This window comes from Marmota monax, unplaced genomic scaffold, assembly GCF_021218885.2.
Source record: "Marmota monax isolate L192 unplaced genomic scaffold, Marmota_monax_Labrador192_F-V1.1 WCK01_AAM20220418_F8-fsc00041, whole genome shotgun sequence".
Lineage (NCBI taxonomy): Eukaryota > Metazoa > Chordata > Mammalia > Rodentia > Sciuridae > Marmota > Marmota monax.
Genome location: NW_026695238.1, coordinates 13,173,623 through 13,198,404, shown reverse-complemented (window position 1 = coordinate 13,198,404; position 24,782 = coordinate 13,173,623). Strand labels below are relative to the sequence as shown.

Here is a 24,782-nt window from a genome sequence, read left to right as displayed (position 1 = left end):
TGAGTGGATGTCGCATATTTTCCTGTCTATCCTGCCTTCTTTAAAGAGCTGTTTTCCAATCAAACTTGCTGCACCCCCTAATCTTCAGGCCAGACCTGTATTTTCCACTCAAGCTCTGCCTCTAGATACCCCAGTTGTCTAAGTTCAGCCTCCCATACCCACTTTTGAGGGGAGATGAGGGCACGGGAAGTTTTCCAATTAGACTGATGGAAAGGGTGGTTTCAGTGGAGACACCCAGCCTCAGAGCCATGTCCCTGGCTGGTATTCTTTGTTCATTACACACAGCAACATACTCCAACAGGGAGTGAGCGCGTCAGGGAGAAGCAGACATGATACAGGACATGTACCAGGGCAGAGGTCTGGGGATAAGCTGGACATAGTACTTACATGGGGGTCAACTAAGACATTGTTGAGAGACTCCCGTGTTTTCCTCTGAAAGAGAGAAACTTGGAGTGAAAATATTGAATGTGATGTTTTATTAATCACATATTTGAATAGACTTATTTATTGAAGGGATTTAGGCCATATCCTTCTATTTGTTTTGTTTTGTACCTGCTTTTATGGGCTATTTGCCCTAATGAGAATGAGAACACATTAAATTATGTGTCTGAGACCGTTCAGTCCAGTGAAAATTCCTTTCCCTGGCTCTAAGACTCAGGGCCACTCTGTGTGAAGTCATGCAGGGAGTCTGGCCCTCCTTTCCTGGTTGAGTTGGAGAAACCTCACTGATGCTCCTACCTGCAACCCTCCAGCATTTTCTGTATATAAGGAGGTGTCCTGCCACCCAGAGAGCTGCAGTGAGAATTAGGCTGAGGACTCATCCTTCAAGGCCCCCTGTGACCATAGGGCCCAGTCCTGGAGGCCATGCAGGTGTCCCTCAGAAGACTTCCACTGCCTCCTGCAGCTCTCCTGGAGCCCCTCCCTGAAGACAAAATGTGTCCAAGGTCCTTGGGGCTGTAGCGCCTCTTCCTGAAGAGAAGAACCTTTCCACTTCCCCTGAACCCCAGGAGCTGGCCTTGACCTTGGATACCTTTGAAATGATGTGCACTCCTTCCAATCTGGAGCACTGGTGGCCTCACATTTGCCTTCAGCCTGGGGCAGAGAGGTCATAGACAAAGCACCCGATGTGAAGCAAGGTACAACTGACTGAAGAGGTGACCCTCTCACTGCTCCTCTCTGAGAGGCCTGGAATGGGCCCCCACTGTATTAGTTATTCTCTCAGGTGAGACAAGGAGAACGCAGTCCTTGGGGCCTGCTGTCTGGGCCCCCCTCGGCTGCCTTTGATCAAGCTCGTTGCCTGGCACTAGTACTGCTCCCCAGATGGCTGGTGATTGAATACTCGAGGGCATGACGAGATGAACACGGTCATGACTCAGAAGAAGAGGTTTCTTAGCAGCCAGGAAGTGATCATCTTGGACTTTCAGATCTTATTAGCCCAGAGAGTCTTAGCTATCGCCAGCAGGTTTGATCAGGAACAGAGAAGATGCTGACAGTAGCACCTGCCGCATGGCGCAGAGAGTGACATGGGCATCAGAAGCCAACGGCCGTGGAAGGAAGGCCTTGGAGAGAGAAGGATGAGTGACATTCAACCCAACTAATCATCCCGGGCAGAGTCACCCCTGGCTCTGGGGCTGCGAGGACATGTTTGGCCTTAATAAATAGATCAAATAATGTCTCTTTTTCCAGAAAACCCAATGGATCCAGAGCCTGGTCACTGAGTGTCTGGCCAGGAAGCCCGCGAGCAGAGAGTTCCAGAGCCGGCCTTGTGAGGACTGGATTCTTGATGTGGAAGAGAAATACAAGCTCACCAGGGTCAGAGGTCAGGGAGTGGCGGTTCCCCCATCTCCTCGCTTCACCAGGTTCTGGGACAGCCAGGCTTGGAGAGGCCACGCAAGGCACCGACAGGCTCACACCTTCCCTGCAGTCCACACAGCAAGGAAACTGCTCCTCCCTGCACTCCACAGACCACTGCCATGAAGGAGAATCCGCCTTTATGGATGGAAGTGAGGTCTGTACAGACCCTCTGGCGGGGTCAAAGGGCCTCTCACAGAGGACAAGATTTTCCATGTCAGCAGCCGTAGTAATCCATATTGTGTTACTATAACAAAATACCCATGTCCGTTTTTATTAGAAAAACAAAGAAACGAGGTTCTGGAGGTTCAGGAACCAACATCTGATGATGGCCTTGCTGCAGAGTCCAAAGGTGATGCAGGACATCGCGCGGCAAAAGACAGGGAGTGCGTGTGGACAGCATCTGGTCTCGCTCCCTGTTCTTACAAAGCCACCGTATTCAGCCTTCGGGGCTCCACTCTGGTGACCTTATCTAATCCTAATCACTTTCCAAGAGTCCCACCTCTGGACACCATCGTTGGATTCAGTTTCTGTCCTCTTAATACCTCACAAAGGGGATGAAATCGCAACACACGAACCCTTGCGGAGCACACTCAAATGACATCCAAACATCACGGCAGACTTGCAGGGTACTTCTGCCTTCAGTCACTATATTCTCAAGTGTGTCATAAAGGAAAAACAATTCTCTTGAAGAAGTGTGTGTGTGTGCGTACGTGTGTGTGTGCGCGTGGTGTGTGTGTGTACGTGTGTGTGTGTGTTTAGTAGAGGAAAGACAGAAAAGAAAGGAGTCTGGTTTTTACTGTTGCTTCCCTGTGACACACCTTCCAAGGGGAAGTTTGCAATAGGTCATCTGGAGGGACCCTGGGATATTTCTCGGAAAACTTTTGCTCCATTCTTATTTCATTGAAGACACAACCCCCCAAACAGTGACAGACAGTGCTTAAGATGAGAACGCAGAGACAATGGCCATTAGAAGTATTGTTTTGTGAATTGCTAATTATGCTTGCTTTTCCAGTTCCAGCCCCATTATTTTTTTGTTTAATTCTAAGATAATGTGGCACTCAGACCTTTCACTAACACATACATACAAGGACAGTTTTGCTTTATTGTCTATTTTTAAGGATGGTTCCCACCGCCATCCATCTCACGTGTTCTAATGCTCAAAGAAGTTCTGACCTCTTATGCTAAGAAATGTTTGAAAGCAGCAACTACACAAACACCATTTGATGAAGACAGATTTTATCATAACTGATCAATTTAAAACAGAAATGGAAAATCAACAATTTGACGGTTGAGACATTGGCAGAAGGTCATGGGATAATCACCTTTTTTCTTGTTATTGGTGGGTTTGGTAGATGCCCTGCCTGAAAGAGAGAAAAGATTGATCAATGATGTGATGATGGGGCCTTATTTTTGATTTTTGAGGATGGTATTTCTGACTGCCTTCCAGATCTTTCTACCTGGATGTCTCACTGTCAACTCAAACTCAGGTGTCTTCGTGGAGGTCATTTGGGATTGAAGGACATTTAGGCTCTTCCTTCTGGCCACATGACCTCTACAGCCAGCCCAGTAACTGTTGGGTCTCATTGCTTCCAACTTCTCGACACTCCCAGGAGCCGAGCTTCCAGCCATCCCTTCTGCACTGTAGGATGCCCTGTTCTACACTGTTCCTTGTCAGAGCTGATCTCCTTTAAGACCAAGCTCGGTGCAAATTTTTTTATGCAAGTTTCCTCAACCTCAGAGCTTTCCGGAGATGACCATCCCATCCCCAGCTACTGGAGCTGTGTCCGTTGGTGCCTCCTGTTACAGCAGCGGCACCTGCAGTCCTGCTCTCAATGTGTGGCCTTAATCCTGGCTAAGGGCTCAGACACTGGATGCCCTCCTAGATTTGTATGTTGCTCAGTAAATATTTGCTGAGAGCAGACCTTTTCTTTACTTGTGCCACAAGTAAAGGTCACCTGGGATGTATGCAGAGGCAAAAGCCACGCAGGTGTTCATCTGCAACAGAGACCTATTCCTCTTTCCTCCATGTCGGCAGCTGATGTAGGAGGAAAGGAGTTATTTTAAAATGCACTTTATTTATACTCTTTTTTCAAGAGTAAACTTGAGGAGGCTGGGCTGTCTTGCTCAGTACAAGAGTGTTTGTCTTGCCCTCAAGGTCTTGGTTTTTCTTCCCAGCATCTCTCTCTCTCTCTCTCTGTCTCTGTCTTTCTCTCTCACTTTCACCCAACGATTGTTAAAGAATCAATTTGATGGGCTTATCAAAAGAAATGTTGTTGAAATATTCTATTACCAGGAACTACCCACACAGATGCATTATATTCGGGTATGTAATGGGTGACTTTTAACATTGGCCCTCCAAGTTTAAGGACACTTTCTCCCTCCACCTTAAGTGACTTTCATGTGACCAGATCTCACAGTTCATTAATGGCAGAGTCCCGGCCACAGTGTGCCATCCTGTCTTCAAGGACATGAGTGAACGTGCTTAGAGGGCCTCAGCCAGCCAAGGTACCGCCTCAGTGGCACGTCGTAAGGACACTCACATGATGACCTGAGCAAGGGGATCACGATGGGCTTTGGGACACTGACACTCTGCGGAAGCCTGGTGTTGATGTGGGTGGGCCTTTGATGGAAGCCATTTGTCACAGAATACCTCTATCAGTTCTTTCAAGGTCCATCCGTGGCAGCGCAGGCTTAGCTTCCAGTTCTTGGCTGCTGCGTGGTTTCCTCTGATCTCGAAGTCCCTGGGGGTGAGCCATTTTCCATCCTCAGTCCTTATGCTCTTCATCTGGGCCCCTGCAAGACCAAGGAAGCTGAGCTCCCAGCCAGGAAATGCTATGGTGGGCCTCCCTCACGCTGGGCCCAGGCTGCTGTGGGTCAGGAAACGGATTCCTTTCAGACATCAGGGACCCCAGTCCAGCCCAGAAGGCAAGGACAGAGGGGGACCCCCCTCATGTGTGTGTGTTTCTTTGACCTTCATGTGATGACAGGAATAATTACCACTGACGTTACCTTCTTAAAGTATTTTGTTCCATCAAAAGAGAAAAAAAATGAATGATCCTAAATAATGAGCAAGATTCTTTCTTCCCCTTTCTCTGCACCTCAGGATGGAACCAGCCTGGGTTTCAGAAAGTCTGATGAAGGCACAAAGCGCCTGCTGAGTTCCTGCGAACCCAGGTGGCCATGTCAAAGTTGTCACTACAGGTGCATCTGCCTCATCTTGTGCAACACCTTCTTCCTGCTAATGACAACTGATGATTTCTCAAATTTTGGAATAATGGCTATTTGATGTTAAAAGTAATTATGGAAGTGTTATGGAGGAAAACGTTAAATCACACATAGGCAGTAGAGTCACAGGGCAAACACTGATACCTGCTACCCACAGAACTGTATTGTGGGAGGGAGGATCAATTAGGAGAGATGAACATTCATGCTACATTTTAAATTATAATTGGCAAAACCTATTGTCTCTTTTTTTCCCCTCATAATAATATGGTGAGGGAAACTTTATTATTCTCATTTTGTAGAGGAGGAAGTTCAGGGTCAGAGAGACTGAGTTCCTTGATGCTGATGACACAGATGCTGTCCGCCATGGTTTGGATGTACTTAGAGTGTGTTTCCCAAGGGTTCAGGTGTTGAAGGCCTGGTCCTTACTATGGTGATGTCAAAGGTGGTGAGACCTTTAAGAGGTGGGGCTGCTAAGACGTCCTTAGGTCACTGAAGCTACTGCCTGGGAGTACTTAAGGTAGTTGCTACGGGACCCCAATAACTCTCTAGTTTTCCTATCTTGTGATGTGATCTCTTTCCCTACTAGAGACTCCCACCATGATGTCATCTTACCATTAAGCCATCACCAAGGGCCAAACACAGGAGGCTGTCAGCTCTTGGACATCAGACTTTGAAACTGTGTGCTAAATAAACCTTTTTCCTTATAAAGTATCCTGCCATGGGTATTTCATTATAGTAATGAAAAATAAACTAATAACCTGTTGGTATAGCTAAAACTTGAATGCAGGTTTATTTTAAAGTCCTGTGCTCTTCCTACTTAAAGCTGAACAAATGTTATAGGAAACAGCCCCGGGAAGGTTGGTGTTGAATTTCTCACATGTACACATTTTCCATCAAGTGTTGAAATGTTTCTCACTGCATCGGGTGCCAGATGGGCATCCTGTGGGCCTTTTTCATGAGTGAAAGGGTAGATGGCTTGGTAGGGTAATGTTTTATGAATTTTACAAGTGTGAAAATGCCACATTACTGCAGCCTACCTGGGATGTTGTGCCGTAAGGACTTAATACCGATAAGATCCTTCTATCCTGGGGCTGGGGTTGTGGCTCACCAGTAGAGCGCTTGCCTAGCACATGCAAGGCCCTGGGTTCGATCCTCAGCACCACATAAAAATAAATAAATAAAGGTATGTGTCCAACTCAACTAAAAAATAAATATTAAAAAAAAGAAACTTCTATCCTTAGAGAGGCTTACTTGCAAGTTGGACCCCCGGCTGGTATCTGGGAATATGGATCTTGGAAGCAATTCTACCATTACCCAGAACTGATGAGATGACTCACTGTGTCCAAACTGTCCAAGCAACATGGTTTATGCAGAAAACCTGTTTTCCTCCTGAGAGTCGGGATTTTGGAATGTGCTAGGCAGAGGGTGCCTATGAAATTCACCTCTGGTAAAAAATCCTGGACTCTTAGGCTCAGGCCAGTCCTAGTAGAAGACCCTTCACTTGTGTTGTCGCAGTTTGTTGATGGGGAATTAAGGGAGCACTGCGTGACTCCACCAGGAGGGTCCCCTGGAAGCCAGCCTCGGCTTCCTCTGGATTTTGCCACATGGGCCTCTTATCTTTGCTGATTTTATATCATCCCTCCACTTTAATAAATCCTGGGTGTGGGGTGATATCCTGAGTCCTAGGAGTCCTCCTGGTGGGTCCCCAGACCTGGATCTGGACCCAGAGACCCCCACACAGAGATCTACTTCCTGAACAAAAATCGAAGGTAACAAAACTCACCTTGCTTAAATTGCTTCTTATGGAGAGTCCCCTTAGCCTCACCACAGGTCACAGGAAGTTTAGGAAGGTTGAAATTCACATTTTTTTCTCTGGGAATTCTTGGTCCTGCAAAGAAGTAGTAGATGTTGTTGTTGTTGTTTTTAACTCCATCTTCCTCTAAAATTGTGCACTCTGTCTCCCCATCTATCTTGAGATCCCTCTTTTATAACTCAAAATGTATTGGATTTCAAGGTTTTTCTTTTATGGCCGATTAGATGCCCATCGATAATGTCACCCTCCACTCCCACCTTCTGAATTCCTAACATGAAGCCTCGTGAGGCAAAAGCTGAGCTCCCAGACTTGTGGGGCCACAACTCCTACCGCACAATGACTTTCCTCCTGGTGTTTTGAAGAAGTATTTCTAATCATGTTATGACTTTGAGGTTCTGCATGTGGAAAAAAATAACTAAATTTTAGTCTAGTCTCCCCATTCAAGGCTTTGACTGGGGGAACAGGGCAGGGCAGCACAGGGCACCTAATGGGGTAGCTTCTCTCTGTTTCTTTGTCTCTCTCTCTCTCTCTCTCTCTCTCTCTCTCTCTCTCTGTGCTCTCTGAGTTGCTTCACTTATCCTCCACTGAGCTTCCTCAATGGCTCAGGGTGGGGGCTCGAGAAGAAACTTCAAATGGCTCAGGGACCCCTGCAGTCCCCACCTGGGGTCACTGAGGTTTGATTCCACGGACATCAGTATTGAAGGTCTTAAAATGACCTTCTGCCTTTCCAGCCAAGATCCGGGAGATCCATCGAGCACACAGCCAGGACTTCTCTCTGGGACGGGGACAGTGAGCTGTCTATGGCTTTTCCTGAGCCATTTCAGAGATACAGACTATCAGAGCTGGGGGAGCCCCAGCAGGGAACTTGGTCTAATTTACCAAACACCCTTCCCCACATCTTTAAAGATGAGGAAACGGAGCCCAAAGTGGCAAACGACAGGCTAAAGCCACGCAGTCCAGGAAGTCTGGGGGTTAGAACGTGGGTTTGGTGTTACTTCTGTGCCATCTACAGCTTTCTACCTGGCCAGAGAAGGGTCTGCCAAGTATCATGACAATCACAAAGTTTATATTTTTTTCTTTATATTTCTCTCCTCAAAAGCTGTGGGCACAGTGAAAGGAGGTGCAGGACAGGGTGGCCTGGGGCCTCTCAGATCAATTGACTAGTCAATAGAATGGGAGTTCACGTTGATCTGCCGTGTGGTTGAAACTGACCACTGCCAACGAAGATCCTAATGTTCGGAATGGGCTCCATAAACCAATGATGGAAACTGATTTATCACTCAGAATGCAGACTGTAGAACAGGAATTTAGGTGTTTAATTATTAAAAGTCTATTGATCGCATCTTTTTACCTCTTTTTCTCCCTCTTTTCAAGGGTCTAACGTTGACTCTTTTTCTCCCTGAGAAAGTTGAGAAGCAGCACGATTATCTCTTGTTTACAACATTGCATTGCAAATAACCATGTTTTTCAAAAACACCATTTAAATGTAATTTTACAGGAGCTTGTTTAGAACTTAAAGAAAAATACAAATGCCAAGATCAAAAGTCAGGCGTTTTTTCTGTAAAGGTAGTAAATATTTAAGGTTTTGTGTCCATGATCTCCAGTGCAACTCCTTGACTCTGGAGTTGTATCAGGAAAACATCCAAAGACAATATATAAATGAAAGGATGTGGATTTGTTTAAATAAACCTTAAAACAAACATTTGGAGAACGGAATTTGCCCTGTGGGCCATAGTTTGCTGACCCCTGACCTACACTTAGTTCTAAAAGTAATGCTGCAAGACATAGTGGCGCCCGGTGCTTGGGAGACTGAGGCAGGTGGATTGTGAGTTCAAAGCCAGCCTCAGCAATTTAACAAGGTCCTAAGCAACTTAGAGAGATTCTGTCTCAAAAAAGTATGTACAAACACACATATATATATGTATGGATTAGGGATGTGGCTCAGTGGTTAAGTGCCCCTGGGTTCAATTCCTGGTATCATTACAATAAGAATAAAAGTAATACTTACCTGAGATTCACCTTACATTTCTTTATTAGTATCCACAATCCATCCCAAACACATCTGAAACACTGATTTATGTTGTTTCCCGAGCAACAGGGTGAGAACAATATGAAGAAAACTTTTGTCTCTACTAACTCCTTAAAACAAATCTGTTAAACAGCTACTACAACTATTCTCACTTTAAAGGTGAGGAAACTGATGCTCAGAGATTTTTAAAAAACAAATTAAGGGCTGGGGCTGTAGCTCAGTGGCAGAGCACTTGCCTAGCATGTGCGAGGTACTGGGTTCCATCCTTAGCACCATATACAAATAAAATAAAGGCATTCTACAACTACAAAAAGAAAAACTTTATAAAAAAAACAAACAAATTAAAGAAAAGTAGTGAAAATTTCCTTTGGGAAAGAGAAAAAAACGGCAATTCAAGGTCTTGGGACAGACCTCATGGCAGACTTCATCAATCACACGCCCAAACTTAAACTTGAAAGATTTTTCTACTGAAAATACTGGAGAAAATGGCTAAGGACTTCAAAACTAAGCTAGTGAAAGTTATCAAGGGGGGGAATTTGTAGAAATTAAGGCTCAAAGTCTAAGAGTTATAGAGCTAAAGACAGCACAAAAAATTGACTTAAAAGATATCTAAGAAAAATGTAGAATCTGATTTTATGTGTTGACTGGATGTGCAGAAAAAAAAAAAGAAAGATTGAGTCACTCCATGTGATAATTTAAGACTGTATCATTCTGTTGTTTGTGGCTGTTAAAGTCAGGGACATGGAGTGCCCGCTCACACTTCTCAAAGCCTGTGCCTGTGATTCCGTGCTCATGGCTGTCATTGTGGGGTATTGATTTGGCAGTATAGATCCTAGGAGAAAACCTCCTCCATGTACACAATCATACATGTGCTTTCCTTTAAGCTGACTGTGACCAGATTAGGCTGGGGAGAGGTCTTTCCTTTAATCTAGTACAAAGAACCCTCAGGGTGGATGTTATTTTATTTTCTGAACCTTTGCCGTAAGAGTTACTCAGAGGTTTTTGCTTTTATGTTTTTAAACCTCATCAAGATAAAAATGGCCCCAGATGACATTGATTGATGATTCACATCCCAAAATCAAGTTTGTCCTACCTCACAAGACATCACCCTTAGAAAGTTAATTAAGATAATACAGAGATACATGCAGTGAGGAATTACTAACCTTGCATGAAAGAACAATCAACTTGGCTATTATACTCAAAGTTTTAAGAAGAACAAACAAAATGGGAAATTGGAGTCCTCAAGAAGGTAGATGAACCTTTTTTTTTTTTCACACTCCTTGATTGTGCCTCAGAACAAATTGCTCTAATTTGATCAGTTTCAAAGAATATGATTGGGGTGTGATAGTTCCTGGTGGCCAGGGTGAAAGGTCATTGACACAGGTGTGGTTCTCTGTGGGACTCTCTCCCTGTCACTCATGGTGCTGAAGGGACTCAGGCCAACTCTCTCTCTTTCTCCACTCCTGGTTCCATGAGATGACACCTGTTCTATCTGCTCTCTCCTTTCCCATCAGGTGGCCAAACTGGAGCGCCAGCCTTGGCTGCAACTGGATCTTTCCAGCAACAGCCATTACTTTCTCTTAGTCTCTCTTTGTTTAAATCCTCCTAGGGCTAGTGGGTTAGCTAATCTCTCCTTTCAATCAAAACCTGCGAGGGCAAACAACTTCAGGGCGGAGAGACAAAAGATCATTGTGCTCCCTCTTAAGTTCATGGCTTAGAGAAATTTGGACTGAAGACCAGATCATATTTGATAAAGTGAACTTGGCTTTACAATGGCTTGCCCTATCTTACAGTCAGGAAGTAAAACACCCGGACAGAGCAGGATTTAACTGTGCTTGTGTGTACTAGTCTTAGTAACCACTTTACTACTACTACTACTGTTACTAGTATTAAAACTCTATATCAACTTTCAAAAATAACAATGTGGTCAGAAAAAAGTGAGTCATTAAAAATAATTTTGAGCAAAAGAGGTTAGGATGTTTAGGTGACTCGGGTTTTCTCCGAGTTCCAGCAGATGTCTCAGGATCCAGGAATGGTGTGATGGGATCCTAAATCCTCAAACAGAGTGCTGGTCTAGCCCTGCTCACAGAACACGATAGGAAAGGGGGAGCCTGGTTCTGCCAGCATCAGACTGCCCCACCCCCAGGCCTTATGAAAGAGCCTACATTTTTTTTTTTTTTTTTGAGACAGAGAATCGTCAGACATCTCCTTCAAGCCAAGTGAGAAGTCTTTAAGACATCACTGTGTCTGGCCATGGGGATGTGAGGGACGTAGACACGATCAGACTCACTCCTGCTCTAAGTGTGAAAGTTATGAGGAAAGTGGTGGCAGAGGACTGTGCTGAGGGCCTACAAAGGAACAGAGAAGAACCATGATTGCCAGGGCCTCCTGGGAGCAGGACTGGAGCATTTTTGAGAAGTACTCTGCCCAAAGTAACTGCAGAAGGGGGTGGACCTTCTAGAAGGACCATTCGACACCTCAATTTCAAAGCAAGTTTGTCACTATTAAGAATGGACAGGCAGTGAAGATACTGCTTTTGCTCTACTAGTGAGAAATTTATGGCCATATATGTATTTATATTTATACATATACGTATGTTTCTGTATGTACATATTCCATGTATACATTTATATACGTATCCAGAGAAGGTTGATTTTAGACTGGCTGAATCACAATGGGGCAACCTAGGAGACAGGCAGATAAATGTCTTCTCTGCTTGCTTCATCATCCCTTTGCCACAGCTTTCTCCTGGCTGAAAGAGAAACTCAGCAGAGTTCTAGAAGGATCAGCAAATTTCCCAGGGAGAAAGGGGGCTTTCTACATGGTAGGGTGGAACCTCTACAGGTGGGATGCAAAGAAGATCTGCAGGTGGACTCCAGGAAGATGAGGTGCTGTTCCTACCCTTCCAGGCAGCAATGGTGAGGGGCCATGGCAGACACTCCACAGGGGCCGGCTGTTCTCCCTGCAGGACAGGCAGCTGTCCAAGGTGCTCGCCGGGTTGGGTGGGAGATTCTCAAGGGAAGCCACGTATGAACGCGATGAGCCTGGGAGGGCAGCCAGTCTGATTCATGTTATTAGGAGTAAACTGAGGCAGAAGTGGCGAAGGGGCAGGCCCAAGTCTGCAGGATTACCACAGGGCGTCAGGGAAGTGGGAGTGGACACATCTCCTGTGAGTTACAGGTGTGTGTGTGTGTGTGTGTGTGTGTGTGAGCTATTTTGAGCCTTAGAAGTTATCAGATCAGCAGAGGCCACAGTGAGTGGCCGGGGACCTGGGGAGGAGTGGCAGACTCATCACTCACGTTTTGTTTGTAGTGTATTATCTTTCCTTCCCTGACCCATTTTGAAAATTGACAGTATCTTATATATTTCTTAACAGTCAGCACATCTACATAAAGCAATTAGGGAAACAGGCTTGTTACTAACGAACAAAATAAAGCACGAGAATTTAATGTTTGTTGAAAATGTTTCTTTTCCTTTCTTACCTTTTGGCCAACCTCTTTTCCTTTGAAGGGCATTATTCTGAATTGAGTGGAATCTATGTCTGCCTTTCTTTATTTCTGAGAAAAAAGGAAAAATATAAAACAGTTGCATTGCATAACAGTGGTTTTCAGATTTCTACTTTACTGTAACTTTTCAAGAGTCTGATACATAATGAAAGCTATGTAGTCCATAGCCTTGCAAATTCCAAGCCTTTAATAGTAACCTGGGTTCACCTGAGATTCCATTGTATTTACTCTGACATTGATCCAAATTCATTTACTCCCATGTCAATAAAAAATTAACATATTATACCAAAGAACATTGTGATAATAATAATGATATCTAACACTTAAGTGCTTATTATATTCTAGATAGTAATACAAGATACACACACATACACACACACACACACACACACACACACCAGGATTGAACCTAGGGGCACTTAACCAATGAGCCACATCCCAGCACCTTTAATTTTTTGAGACAGGGTCTCACTAAGTTGCTTAGGATCTTGCTAAGTTGCTGACACTGGCTTTGAACTTGGGATCCTCCTGCCTCAGCCTCCTGAGCCACTGGGATTTCAGGTGTGTACCACCAATACATACATATGCTAGTAAATTTAGGAGAGAAATTTTTTTAAACCCCATTACCAATGAAGAATCTGAAGCATACAAAAATTTAAAAAACGAAGTGAAACATTGTAGATTTCCTTTGGTTGAGAGGCAGAAATCAATGGTAGCAACATAAGAATTTGGATTATTCAGGGAGAAGGGAGGATCAGCTACAAGGATGAGACACTAACATCTTAGCCCTGGTCAAGAATTTGGGCTGAAAAGAAAATGAAAGTCACCAAAGACCTTATTTAAATAGTTTTGAACAGATAATAGCAAAAGGACACTGCCCTAGGGGAATTGTAGAGATAAATGTTAAAATCTTAGAAAGCCTAAAGGTTAAAGACAGAAAAAAGTGGTTCACTGAAACCCTATCTCAGGGAAAGATGTTCTCAGATTCAGTAGTTAGTGGGTGTGGGTGGAGAGCAGTGAGGTGGTGTGTGCAGGCACGGCTCACCATGCCAAGATACCCTCTTTCTCTCCCCTGGTTCAGCTGTGAACACCTTAGGCAAACACAGACTCTTTTTCTATCTCTCTGTGTCTTTCTCTGGTACTGCTATATTCACCTTTCATCAAAATATGTTGAGGTCAAACAGATTAAAGGCATAAAGTTGTCTGGTTCAGTTGACCCAAGCTCTCCTCATTAAGAGATCTTGGGCTTAAGACTTCCAATCCCATAGAGCTCCTGGACTTTCCTTTAGAGTCGTTCTTTTTAAGTTTTTTTTTTTCTCAAATTTAATTAAGCATACAGGAAATGTGGCTGTTCTTAGATTTCCTGTCCAATTGCCATTGATTGGCACCCTACACTTGCTATAGAATTGAGCTAAGAAATCCCCTCTCCTCAAGGAAAGTGAGAAGGCTTTGCCTTCAAGGTAATTGGCCTGCATCTCTAGGAATTTGGAGGAGCAGAAATATTTACAGCCTTGACCGTGGGACAAGTACAAGGGAGACTCTGCTAGGAGCCAGCCACAGGCCCACTGGAGCTTTGAGGAAGGACAATTTTCATGGGCTTCCCCGGGGAAAGTAGGAGTTCAGTTAGTTCTTCTTGAAAGATACTCTGTGCAGAAAGATCACTAGGATGGATCACGTGGACGGTGGCCCAGCAGGAGTGTGGATCTCCACAGCCGGTTAGTTTCTGCATTAAGGGAACTTGAGTTGAGAGATTTACTCTATATTGGGTCTCTAAAGAACTAAAAAAAATAATGTGGCTCATTCATTCACCATATCTGGGAGACATCAAGGATCTACCAAAAAGACGGCCATGGGAACCAGTAGAAGCTCAAAGGAAAAATGTCTCAGACCTGGGTAAGTACACATTTGGATATGACAAACATGATAAGATAGGGATGGAGAGGAAAATGATAGAGATGCTAGAAGTAATGGAAAGAAAAAAAATATATCCAAAGATGCTTTAACTCTAGAGGAAAAAAAGAAGCCCTGACACCACTACCACATAAGTACACTAGAAGTATTTTATAGAAACAAAACATTGTAGCCTGTGCAGCAAACAATGGAACATCCTATGTCTTCTTCCTCCAACACCCAAGTACAATACGGTGTGTGCTCTGAGTTTGGTTTGAATAGCTGTGTTTCCCAGGCTTAGACCCAACATGGTTCCAGGGCAGTAGCTTTTGATTTGAGTTCCCACCGTCTATTTCTCCTTGTTCCACCAGGGGCTGGATCAATTAGTTACAATACCCCCTTCTAACACTTTGCCCTCTCCTCCCACTTCCCAATCAGGGATGGCTCATCTCTGGCTTGTAATTCTGTGCTGCACCCCAGATTCCAGCTCTTGCTCATGCCAAAGGGTCTCAATGTGGAGAAGGCTTGGTTTGAACCAATGCTTTCCTCATTTGGAGGAACTGGTGACTTTGAATGCAAACGTGGAGGGCAAGTAGGCAGGCTGCTACTTGTCACCCACAATCATCCTCTCTTTCTTCTATAAGAAGAGAGTTATGGCTGCCCTCATGGATGCTGGGGAGAGATTATACTTCTCAGCCTCACTTGCAGCAAACTCTGGCCAAGTGACCAAGTTTTGGCTCATGGGATTTGAGTAGAAGACTTCTTTCCAAGAAACCAATGATGGTTGTTCTGTTCATTTCTCCCATTCCCACTGGTTGAGAGAGAGCAACCACAAGGTCAGTCTTGTTGGACCCAGAAATGGTAACCACATGTCAAGGAAGGCAGCTTCTTCCTACCACCCCTGAACGGTTAAATGAAAGAGATATACGTTGTTTGGTTTAAGCCTGCATTTGGGGATATCCTTGTTACAATGACTTAGCCTGTATTCTTAATAAACCAAGAGTTAATCAGTTATCGTGGTTCATAGGAGATTTAGGGGCTGCAGCAAAGGTGAGATCTGGAAGAAAGATCAGGACGACAGCAAGCTCAAGGAGTGAAGGCTAACATTTCTCCTTACCTTTTTGGAGATGGTTTACTTTATGAAGTCTTTTTTTCCCTTCAACAGAAAAGAGAGAAAACGATCCTTTAGAGCTATAAACAAAGGTTTACAAGCTTTATATATCAGTAGCTTTCAAGTATTCTATTTTTAAACCTTCATTCCACTATGCTTTTGTGAGGCTAAATCCCCATCTCGAAGAAACACACCACCTTGGTTATTGTCACATAGAAAAAATTAACACAAAAACCTATATTTGCATTGTCAATGATTTACTATTTCTTAAAAAGAATATTTACATGAGGTTTTTAACAAATTTTTTTTAGTTGTCAATGGAACTTTATTTTATTTATTGATATGTGGTGCTGAGAATTGAAACCAGTGCCTCACACATGCCAGGCAAGCACTCTGCCACTGAGCCACAATCCCACCAGTACATGAGGTTTTAACACTCACAGTAAATAAAAATTTTTAGAATTGCTCAATACCAGGCAGAAGGTGACAACAGAAGGGGAATGTCCAACAGGTGAAAACAAGATTTCAGACAATGTCGGCACACTTGCTGGAATTTAGAGGAATACCTTGAAAATCCAAAGTTATATTTCCTGTTTACAACATGCAGAAATTAAGAAATAAACCCATCAGAACAATGAAGTCAAACTGTAGGAGGAAAACAAAGGAGATGGGACAATTCAGAAATTAAAAAGGACATAGATTATAGAATTCAGAAAAGGAAACAAGGATGTTTGAGAACGATTGAGAAAAATCAGTAGAGAGAAAAGAGTCACTGGGAAACCATGAACAGATCATCGGAGTTTCTGAAGGAAAAAAAAAAAAGAAGGAATACTTGAAGATAAGTCAAGAAAAAGGTACATGAAGTTCTAGTATCACATAGAACACATGTATTACCAGTACACATGTTTTCAGCCTGTAGCAAAGACGTGCACTCAAGACCGTCAACCCTGAGACATATTCCAGAAAATTTACCACACCTCAAAGTTACAGGAAGGATTGAATGAGCAGCCTAGGCAAAAAGATCAAGAGAGGGAATCTTATCAGCTACAGAATTTTCCACAGTAACATTTAATGTGGACAAAAATCTACAAGATATTTCTATAAATAATTAGCAAATTGTTTTTCAGGTATAATTAACACACATAATTAATTTCAAACAAGAGAATCCTGGGGGATGTTGTTCCTTTGATCCCTTTTTGAGAAAATAACCTAAATCACTAAACCAAAGCAGTACTGGAAAAATGTTGGCAAAAGGACTAAAATATAAGGAGTGGGGGTGGATTAGAGGGAAATATGGGTGGTAGAGCAAGTTTTTTATTTTATCACTAGGAGTCAAAGGGTATTATTTGGACAAACCCAGGAGTAATTGTGAAGCATTTTTTAACAGCTGAAAGGCAATAATAATGGTCTAAAACTGAGTGGGTGAGGAGACTGAACATATTCTGATTTTACAAATCTGGATGGGAAACTAATGGGTACCGTCTAAAAGAGAAGATCAAGGGTATCATAAAAAGACAAATCTAAGAGTGATGACAAGAGCAGAAACCTAATCCTTAAATATCCAGTGTCTTTGCTCCCACCAGTGCACACTAGGAAATGGGCGGGGCCAGAATCCAGTCACCAGAGTAACTGTAAGGAATGTAGTGAGGTATAGTCTTAGCTCAGTGGCCAGGTGTCCAGCGGAACAAAAAGGCCAACCTTCCTAGGTATCTGAAGTACACACCCACACCCACACAAAATGCAAAGAGACAGAATGTAGAGTGTTGACATTTAAAAAACCCCAAACCCTAGAATTCGTAGTAGAAATCAATGGGACCAAACAAGATCAAGCATCTTGATGTCCATAAAAGTAAATGTGCTTGACTCATTTGAAAAAGAAAATTTTAGATCCAATTACAAAGTTAAACCCAACTTTTCACTACATACAAGAGACTAACTTAAACATATATTTAAAAACAATGAAAATAAATATGCATTAGCATATCTCTACAAGAAATCAGGGCTCATCACTGAATCTCAAAGAAAGTGTAATTCAGGCCAAAAAGTGTTCAGCAAGGAGAAATCATAGGAGACTCAATAAGAAGCAGAAATATACTATTAGAAGACTTTTTTTCTTTAGCTCATAAGAGATCACTGGACAAGACAGAGGAGGCTATGAAAGACCCAAGTAACACATTTAACAAGGCAGACGTGGTCCCTGTGTAATGAACTCCATAGCCAGAAAACAGAGCACATGCCCTTTCTTCCCCTTCTCTTCAATGTCTCCTGAGTCAAGGAGAAAATACAAATGCGAATTGTGGGACGTCTAGCCAATAACAACATTGAAGACACCACTTACAGGAACCTATAGAAGACTGATAACAGAATGCCCGCAGAAAAATATCAGCCTTAAATAATTAATCGGTGATAAAAATGACAGCAATTGAATTAAAACACCTGCCTCAGAAAGGTTAAAAAAATATAAAACATTCCAGATGATATAATCATAGGCTCAGAAACCCCCAAAGAAGCAATTAATAATATAATAAGAAAAATCAGAAAATTTCAGATTATGGAAATGAATAGCTTTCATTTATATAGGAGTAATGAGTGATCAGTGATCAGGCGCACTGGGAGGAAAGACAGCAATTACAACAGCAGCAGCAACAACGGACAAAACAGAAGGCCTGCATCCCCCATAGGAGAGAAAGCTGAAGCGCTACTGAAGGCAGGGAGGGTGGGCGATGGGCCACCACGCTGTGTTCTTGGTGGGGAATCTCAGCACCACAACACGCTGACCACCCGTGAGAGCTACGGGACCCTGACAGGCCACTTCCTGCAGCTCTACTCCATCTCTCCAGCTGGTGACCTCCCATGCCATTCTGTAAAGGACCATGTGGAGTCCTGTCTTAGGCTTTGCAATGAATGTTTTCCTGCCTCAGCTGCCTGGCTCAGTCCCTCGCCTCCTTAAGATCTTATACACGGTCTGTTAATGAGGTTCTCCTTGTCCACCATTCCTAAAATGAAATGTTTTTATCACTCTACACCTGCATTACTCTTTGTTCCTTTATATATTATTTACATACTATTGTATGCTATATAATAATATAATCTATTATTATTTATATGTTATTCCTTTGTTCCATATAAAATATTACACATTGGGCTAGGGGTATAGCTCAGTGGTAGAGGGCCTGCCTAACATGCCAGAGGCTCTTGGTTTGATCCCCAGAACTGCAAAAACATAAAATAAAAATAAAATATGATATATTTATTTGTGTATTTTCTACATACCCACAGTAGGATGTAAGGTTGATGAGATTTTGTTCATTTCTTTATCTCTGTTGTGCAGCTTGGAAATATCTGTTGAACATATAAATGAAGGATGTGAGAAGGAAACAATAGTGAGACCACTTGAGTTCATGAGCAGAAAGACTCAATATTTTAGACATGTCAGTTCTCCATTCTATGCAATTTTGATAAAAATAAAACAGGGTTTTAAAGGGTTGGCAAAATGACTAAAATTCATGAAGAAAGGTGGCACATGCCTGTAATACCAGTGGCTCTGGAGGCTGAGACAGGAGGATTGAGAGTTCAAAGCCAACCTCAGCAACTTAGCAAGGCACTAAGCAACTCAGTGAAACCCTGTCTCTAAATAAAATACAAAAATGGGGTGGGGATGTGGCTCAGCAGTTAAACGACCCATAACAACAACAACAAAAATCATGATGAAGGGAAAAATGGACATAAGAGCCTAAATAATTTTGAGAAAGAAAACCATTGGGAGAATATTAAGATATTATGCAATTAGAGTACTTTAATAGAGTATGATATGTACTAATACAGAATAGAGAGAGCAATGGATCAGTCTAGAAAGCCCAGAAACAAATCTGTCTGTCTATCCACCTACCTGTCTCTGTGTGTATATATACTACCACTGAGCTACAACCCCAGCCCAGCCATGTGTGTGTGTGTGTGTGTGTGTGTGTGGCTTGATGCAGGCCATGTGTGATATTGTAATATCTTTGAATAAACTGGGACAATTGGTTGCCATACTGGGAAAAAAATTAGACCCCCACCTAACGTCACACTGAAAAGAAATCAACTCCAAAGGGACTAAATATGTAAGTGAGAAAATAAATAAGGATGTCGCAGTCTAGTATTCTCAAAAGCAGATCTTATTCAGTAAGCTTACTCTTGAAGCAATCCCAAGGAGCAGGAGTGAGGAACTAGGAAGTGGGAAAGGGAAGAAGGAAAGCCAATTGGTGTCCAACTCGTCCTCCGTCTTACTGGGAACCCTCTGAAGAACTGTAATCGTGGCTGTCAGAGGAGCTGGGGAAGCGGCTCAATGGTACAGCGTTTGCCCAGCATGCAAGAAGAAGAGCGAAGAGTGGCCTCCACACTGTCCGTCTTGGATCTGACTGTATTGGTCAAGATGCCCAGCAAAGTAGGAGAGCAGAAAAGCTCTGGGATGCTCCAGGATTAGGCCATGATTCCTTAAACAAGACTGAAAAGCATGATCATACAGGATAATGTAGACAGGTAACACAAAGAAAGTATCTTTCGTACATCAAAAGCACGATCAATCAGGGGAAAGAGATAAAAGGGAGATGGAAATAGGCTGGGGGAGTTTCTAAGAAAACATCTCTCTGAAGAGGAGATTCTTGAGCTGAAACATGAATAAGGAGCCTTCTGCCCCAGGGAAGGCTTTGAGGCAGAAAATTGCTTGGTGTATTCAAGGACGGCCAGAGTAGTAACTGAGGTGGGGAGTGTGACAGAGATAAGATTTATAAGGTGATCGGGGGCAGCTTATGTAGAGCTTTGAAGGAATAGAAAGACATTTAGACTTTTTCTCTTGATTCAACTGGAAACCATTGAAAGAATATAAGCAGTTGGGTGGCAGGCTGTTGAGTAGAGAATGAATTATAAATGGGCAAGAAGGGAAGTGGGGTGACTGGTGGGGAGGGCTCTGGTTTACCCCATGCAAGATAATAGGACTTAAACTGGGGGAGGGGCAGGGGAGATAAAGAGTGAAGAAATGTGAAATATACTTTTGAAACTTGATGGATTGAATGTGGAGGGTTAGGAAAAGGCGGAAATCAGTACGTGCCCTACATTTTTTTGGCTCAAGCAACTGAAGATATATACCACTTACTGAGATGAGGGTGACTGGTGTGGGTGATAGGGTTGCAAGTACAAACCATGAAGTCTGTTTAGCACATGAAATTTGAGAGAGACACCTATTAAAATCCAAGTGGCTATTTGGAGTAGGAAGTTGAGTTTATGATTTGGCAGTTCAAAAGAAAGAGGAGGAGATATATAATTGGTAGTCATTAACACGAAATTTAAAGAACAGCATGGTTAGAATGGAGAGAGTACTGTAGAGATGGGAAGGGACCCAGGTCTTTCCATCATGTAGACGTCAGCAAGTTAAGAAGGCCCACCACCGGTACTACCATTCAACACCATCATCAACACAGCCAGCAAGTGACTGGGGAGGCACTATTAGACAGTAAGAGATCGTGGGTCCCAGAAGACAAAAGAAGAGATTGCATTTTAATCCACATGACTTGATGGGGCTGTGTTCTCCCCGTCACCCACCTGATCATGGTGGTGCCAAGGCCTGCTGGGTGCTAGAAGGCAAAAGGCAGCCAACAACCCCAACCTTTAAGAACATGATCGGGTGACCACCGCCGGCCACCCTCAGATAAGCCACACCAGCTCCATCCTCTAGTCTGGAGAACTAGCTTTCTGAGGTCCCAGGCTCCTGGGAAGGGGTCTCTCTCCCCTTCCACTATTACCTTCACACCTGCTGCCTTCCTTCTGCCTCACCTGTCACTCATCTATGGCCATTTGTACATTTGTCCTCGGAAGAAGCCCACTGAGAATATGTAGTCTAGAAGCAGCCTCACCCCACAATGAGGTCTGCAGAGAACCCACATTAGATTGCAGCATATCTGTGACAGAGAGCATAGATGATGATGTAGAAATAGATAACACTAGAGAAATAGACAATGATGGTGAAAAATCACCACTCTTCTCACGGGTAGTTTCCTGACATTTCTGATACATCTTTTCATATGTTTGTTTGTTTTAACTGTGTATTTTGTACAATCATATATTTGGATTAAACTTTCACACACTGGTAGAATTAACTTATTCATGAAAATATATCATTCGATAACTATTTATTGAGCCCTTGTAGCTAATTAACCCCAGGAGCTGAGGATAAAGTTGTGAATAACATAAAGTCCTTGCTACATGGAGTTTACATTCTGGTGGGGAGACAAATAATGAAAAATAAATACATAAGATGACAGAGTACTATAATGAAAAGTAAATCAGAATGAAGGGATCAGAGAGCGGTGGATGGGGCTGTGTGTGTGTGTGTGTGTGTGTGCGCGCGCACGTGCACTAATTTAATATAGAGGACTTGGGACGAATCTCTAGTAAGTTAACTTTTGAGCAGATATTTGAAGGAAGTTAGAGTCATTCATAGATTCTGTCCTTCATTGGTCAAGAAGCCCAGATCATTCCCTTAGGAAAACCATTGTAGGCTCTGAGTTGACTACCTTATCTGTGGAAGTGAGGGTCACTGTGACTTTCCTGCCATGTCCTGCAGGCTGAGCTATGGTGACTTCATCTGTCACCAATGAGATGCTAACCAGTCTTCAGTGTGACCATAAACTTGAGTAAAGGTTTTTGAAGTCTTGGCCTCTCTGCTGAAGCCTTGCACACTTGTTTGGGGGGTGCCCTGGTCCTCCCAAGTTGGCTCTTCCTTCATTTTCACCAAATTATCTATCTTATTCCAGTAACAGCGGGCAATTACAAAGACCATTTTGTATATCCTCACCCAAAACAGGTACCTTGAAGGGAAACTGAGATTCGATAATCTTTGATACAGATGTGTTCTGATTTGCCTGGAAAGAACACTTGAGGAAGGGCCAAGGATGAGAAGTGGGTAAGTAGGTCAATAAAAAGGGGGCTGTGGTGAGGCCCACAGGACGAGGTCTTGTAAGTGGAAACTGCATTTTGAAAAAAGAAAGAGTGTAGAAAGCATTTTAATGATGCCAGGGATGATTATTAGCCTATAAATACAAAATAATGATTATAAAATATAATATGATAAAGTATTAAAAAATAATAACCATCCTCCCACTTAAATATTGAAATAGTTGTTCACATTTTGTATTTAGGTGAAGACAAGAAAGGAAAGGTAAAAATAAAAAAAATAAGAGGTCTCAGCTGGCTCAGATTGAAGCAACAAGAATTATAGGCCATAGTAGAAAAATCTGTATACATCCTTATTTCCTATTTTTAGGTGAAATTCTTTTCAGGCCTTTCTCTATTTCTGCCAATAAAATCAAGCTCCACATATTTGCTTTTCTTATAAGACTAACAAGTTTCCAGAGATTGGGTTTTTAAATCCATGTAACAAAGAAAAACAATTCCAGAAAGAGATGAAAGAAAATTCTCTCAACACAGTTGTAGAAGGAGAGAGAATATCTTCACCACAAAACTAATAGATATGATCTGAAGGGTTAAAGTGAGAAGTTTTGTAAGAGTCTTATTCTCTGGTAAAATATAGGAACACGTGTCTATTTATAATTATTATCAATTCATTCTGTCCTCTGTTAATATAAATTTATCATTGGAAGAGTTGTAAGAGTAGAGTGTTTCTAGTGATGTTCTTCCAAGTTAGGATTATTGACATTTCTGATGAAACCAATTTCCAAAGGAGGCTGTAGTTCTGATTCATCATGCTACTTGATAGTTTAGAACCATAATATTTTAAGTTACATCTGGATCCTGAAACTGCATAAATGTTGTAAGATTTTATATCAAGTCAGCGACTTTCTGATTCCCTCACGTGTAAATAAGTAATAAAATGACTATGGATTTTCTATTTAAATTAAGATTTTGAGAGTCTTGTCTCATTTAAATTCATTGGGTTATTATATAGATGGAAAAACTATGTTCATGGTAACACATATTTATATAATATATACAACTCTTTTAAAAGTGCAGGAGCTATTTTAAGAAACTTCTTATTGGAAGAATATTAAGTAAAAATGAATAAATGGGTAAAAGTCTGTATTATTCCCAAATTAACCTGCATTTATGAGGTCAATGCATTTCTAATTAGAGATTCTGTTGGATTTGTGAAGGGGTAGGGGGGGAAATCTTGAAGTTATTCTAAAACTTATCCCCCCAGTAAGTCATCAGGATGATTCTGACTTCCGCTTTCTCTTTTGTAGTGCCTTCAGTCATAAAAGAAAAACTAATATAGGAATAGGGAAAGGCACTGTGTGATCTAAGTGGCAATTTAGATCACAATGCAATAGTGTAGGGAGTATTTTTAAAATTCCCAGCTCACATGTACACAAAGAGATGCACAGATCCCATGTGGATTATAGATAAGACTAAAAATGATCAAGTGTTTGACAAATATAGAACAATATTTTTGAAATTTTGATGTAGAAATGGCTATTGTAAATATTATATGAAACTCAGAAACCAGTGAAAAAAAGGATGACAAATTTGACTACCAAATTCTTAAACTCCTCTAGCATAAAAGATTCCATTAACAAACCTACAAGAAAAACAACCACTTGTACAAACTATTAGCAATACACATGACAAAGATTTAGTGTCTATGACATAGGAGGGTATCCATGGTCATTCAGCAGTGTGAGGAAGCAAACAAACAGCATCTATAGCAAAGAGATCTGGGAAGAAGAAAAACAAGTGATCAAGAGCAAATCAAGTCTTGTGAAGGAAGTCAGGTCCTAAGTCAACATGATAAAGATTTGGTCTCACTTTTTCTTCTATTTGGCACAGGGTCTTTGTTCTAGTGCCTAAGTCTTTGATCCACTTTGAGTTGAGTTTTGGGCAAGGTGAGAGATATGGGTTTAATTTCATTTTGCTACATATGGATTTCCAGTTTTCTCAGAAACATTTGTTGAAGAGGCTATCTTTTCTCCAATGTATGTTTTTGGTGCCTTTGTCTAGTGTGAGATAACTGTATTCATGTGGGTTTGTCTCTGTGTCTTCTATTCTGCATTATTGGTCTACATGTCTTTTTCGGTGCCAATAACATGTTGTTTTTGTTAATATAGCTCTGTAGTATAGTTTAAGGTCTAGTATTGTGAAGCCTTCTGCTTCGCTTTTCTTGCTAAGGATTGCTTTGGCTATTCTGGGTCTCTTATTTAATGGGATGAATTCAAACTGAAAAGATTCTTCTCAGCAAAGGCAATAATCAATAATGTGAAGAGAGAGCCTACAGAATGGGAGAAAATATTTACCCCACACACCTCAGATAGCGCATTAACCTCCAGGATATATAAAGAACTCAAAAAACACCAAAAAAAAAAA

At 42.2% G+C, this 24,782-nt stretch overlaps 1 protein-coding gene across 21 annotated transcripts in view; it reads right to left on the bottom strand.

Moving 5' to 3' along the window:
* The window catches only part of LOC124089757 (nuclear body protein SP140-like protein), a 98,383-nt gene that overhangs the window by 8,516 nt on the left and 65,085 nt on the right, over positions 1 to 24,782 (bottom strand). For 16 of the 21 annotated variants that reach the window (XR_009226316.1, XM_058577526.1, XM_046439987.2 and 13 more), the window contains 8 exons: positions 18,702 to 18,770; positions 15,435 to 15,473; positions 12,404 to 12,478; positions 8,244 to 8,291; positions 6,863 to 6,967; positions 4,505 to 4,647; positions 3,177 to 3,215; positions 388 to 432 (listed from right to left, as the gene is read on the bottom strand). Coding sequence is in view for 20 of the 21 variants with exons in the window: in XM_058577526.1 (XP_058433509.1) it covers positions 388 to 432; positions 3,177 to 3,215; positions 4,505 to 4,647; positions 6,863 to 6,967; positions 8,244 to 8,291; positions 12,404 to 12,478; positions 15,435 to 15,473; positions 18,702 to 18,770 (563 nt within the window). In the remaining variant the exon portion in view is untranslated. The remainder of the gene's footprint in view (positions 1 to 387; positions 433 to 3,176; positions 3,216 to 4,504; positions 4,648 to 6,862; positions 6,968 to 8,243; positions 8,292 to 12,403; positions 12,479 to 15,434; positions 15,474 to 18,701; positions 18,771 to 24,782) is intronic. The other 5 variants (XM_058577531.1, XM_058577540.1, XM_058577541.1 and 2 more) reach the window with 3 other exon arrangements.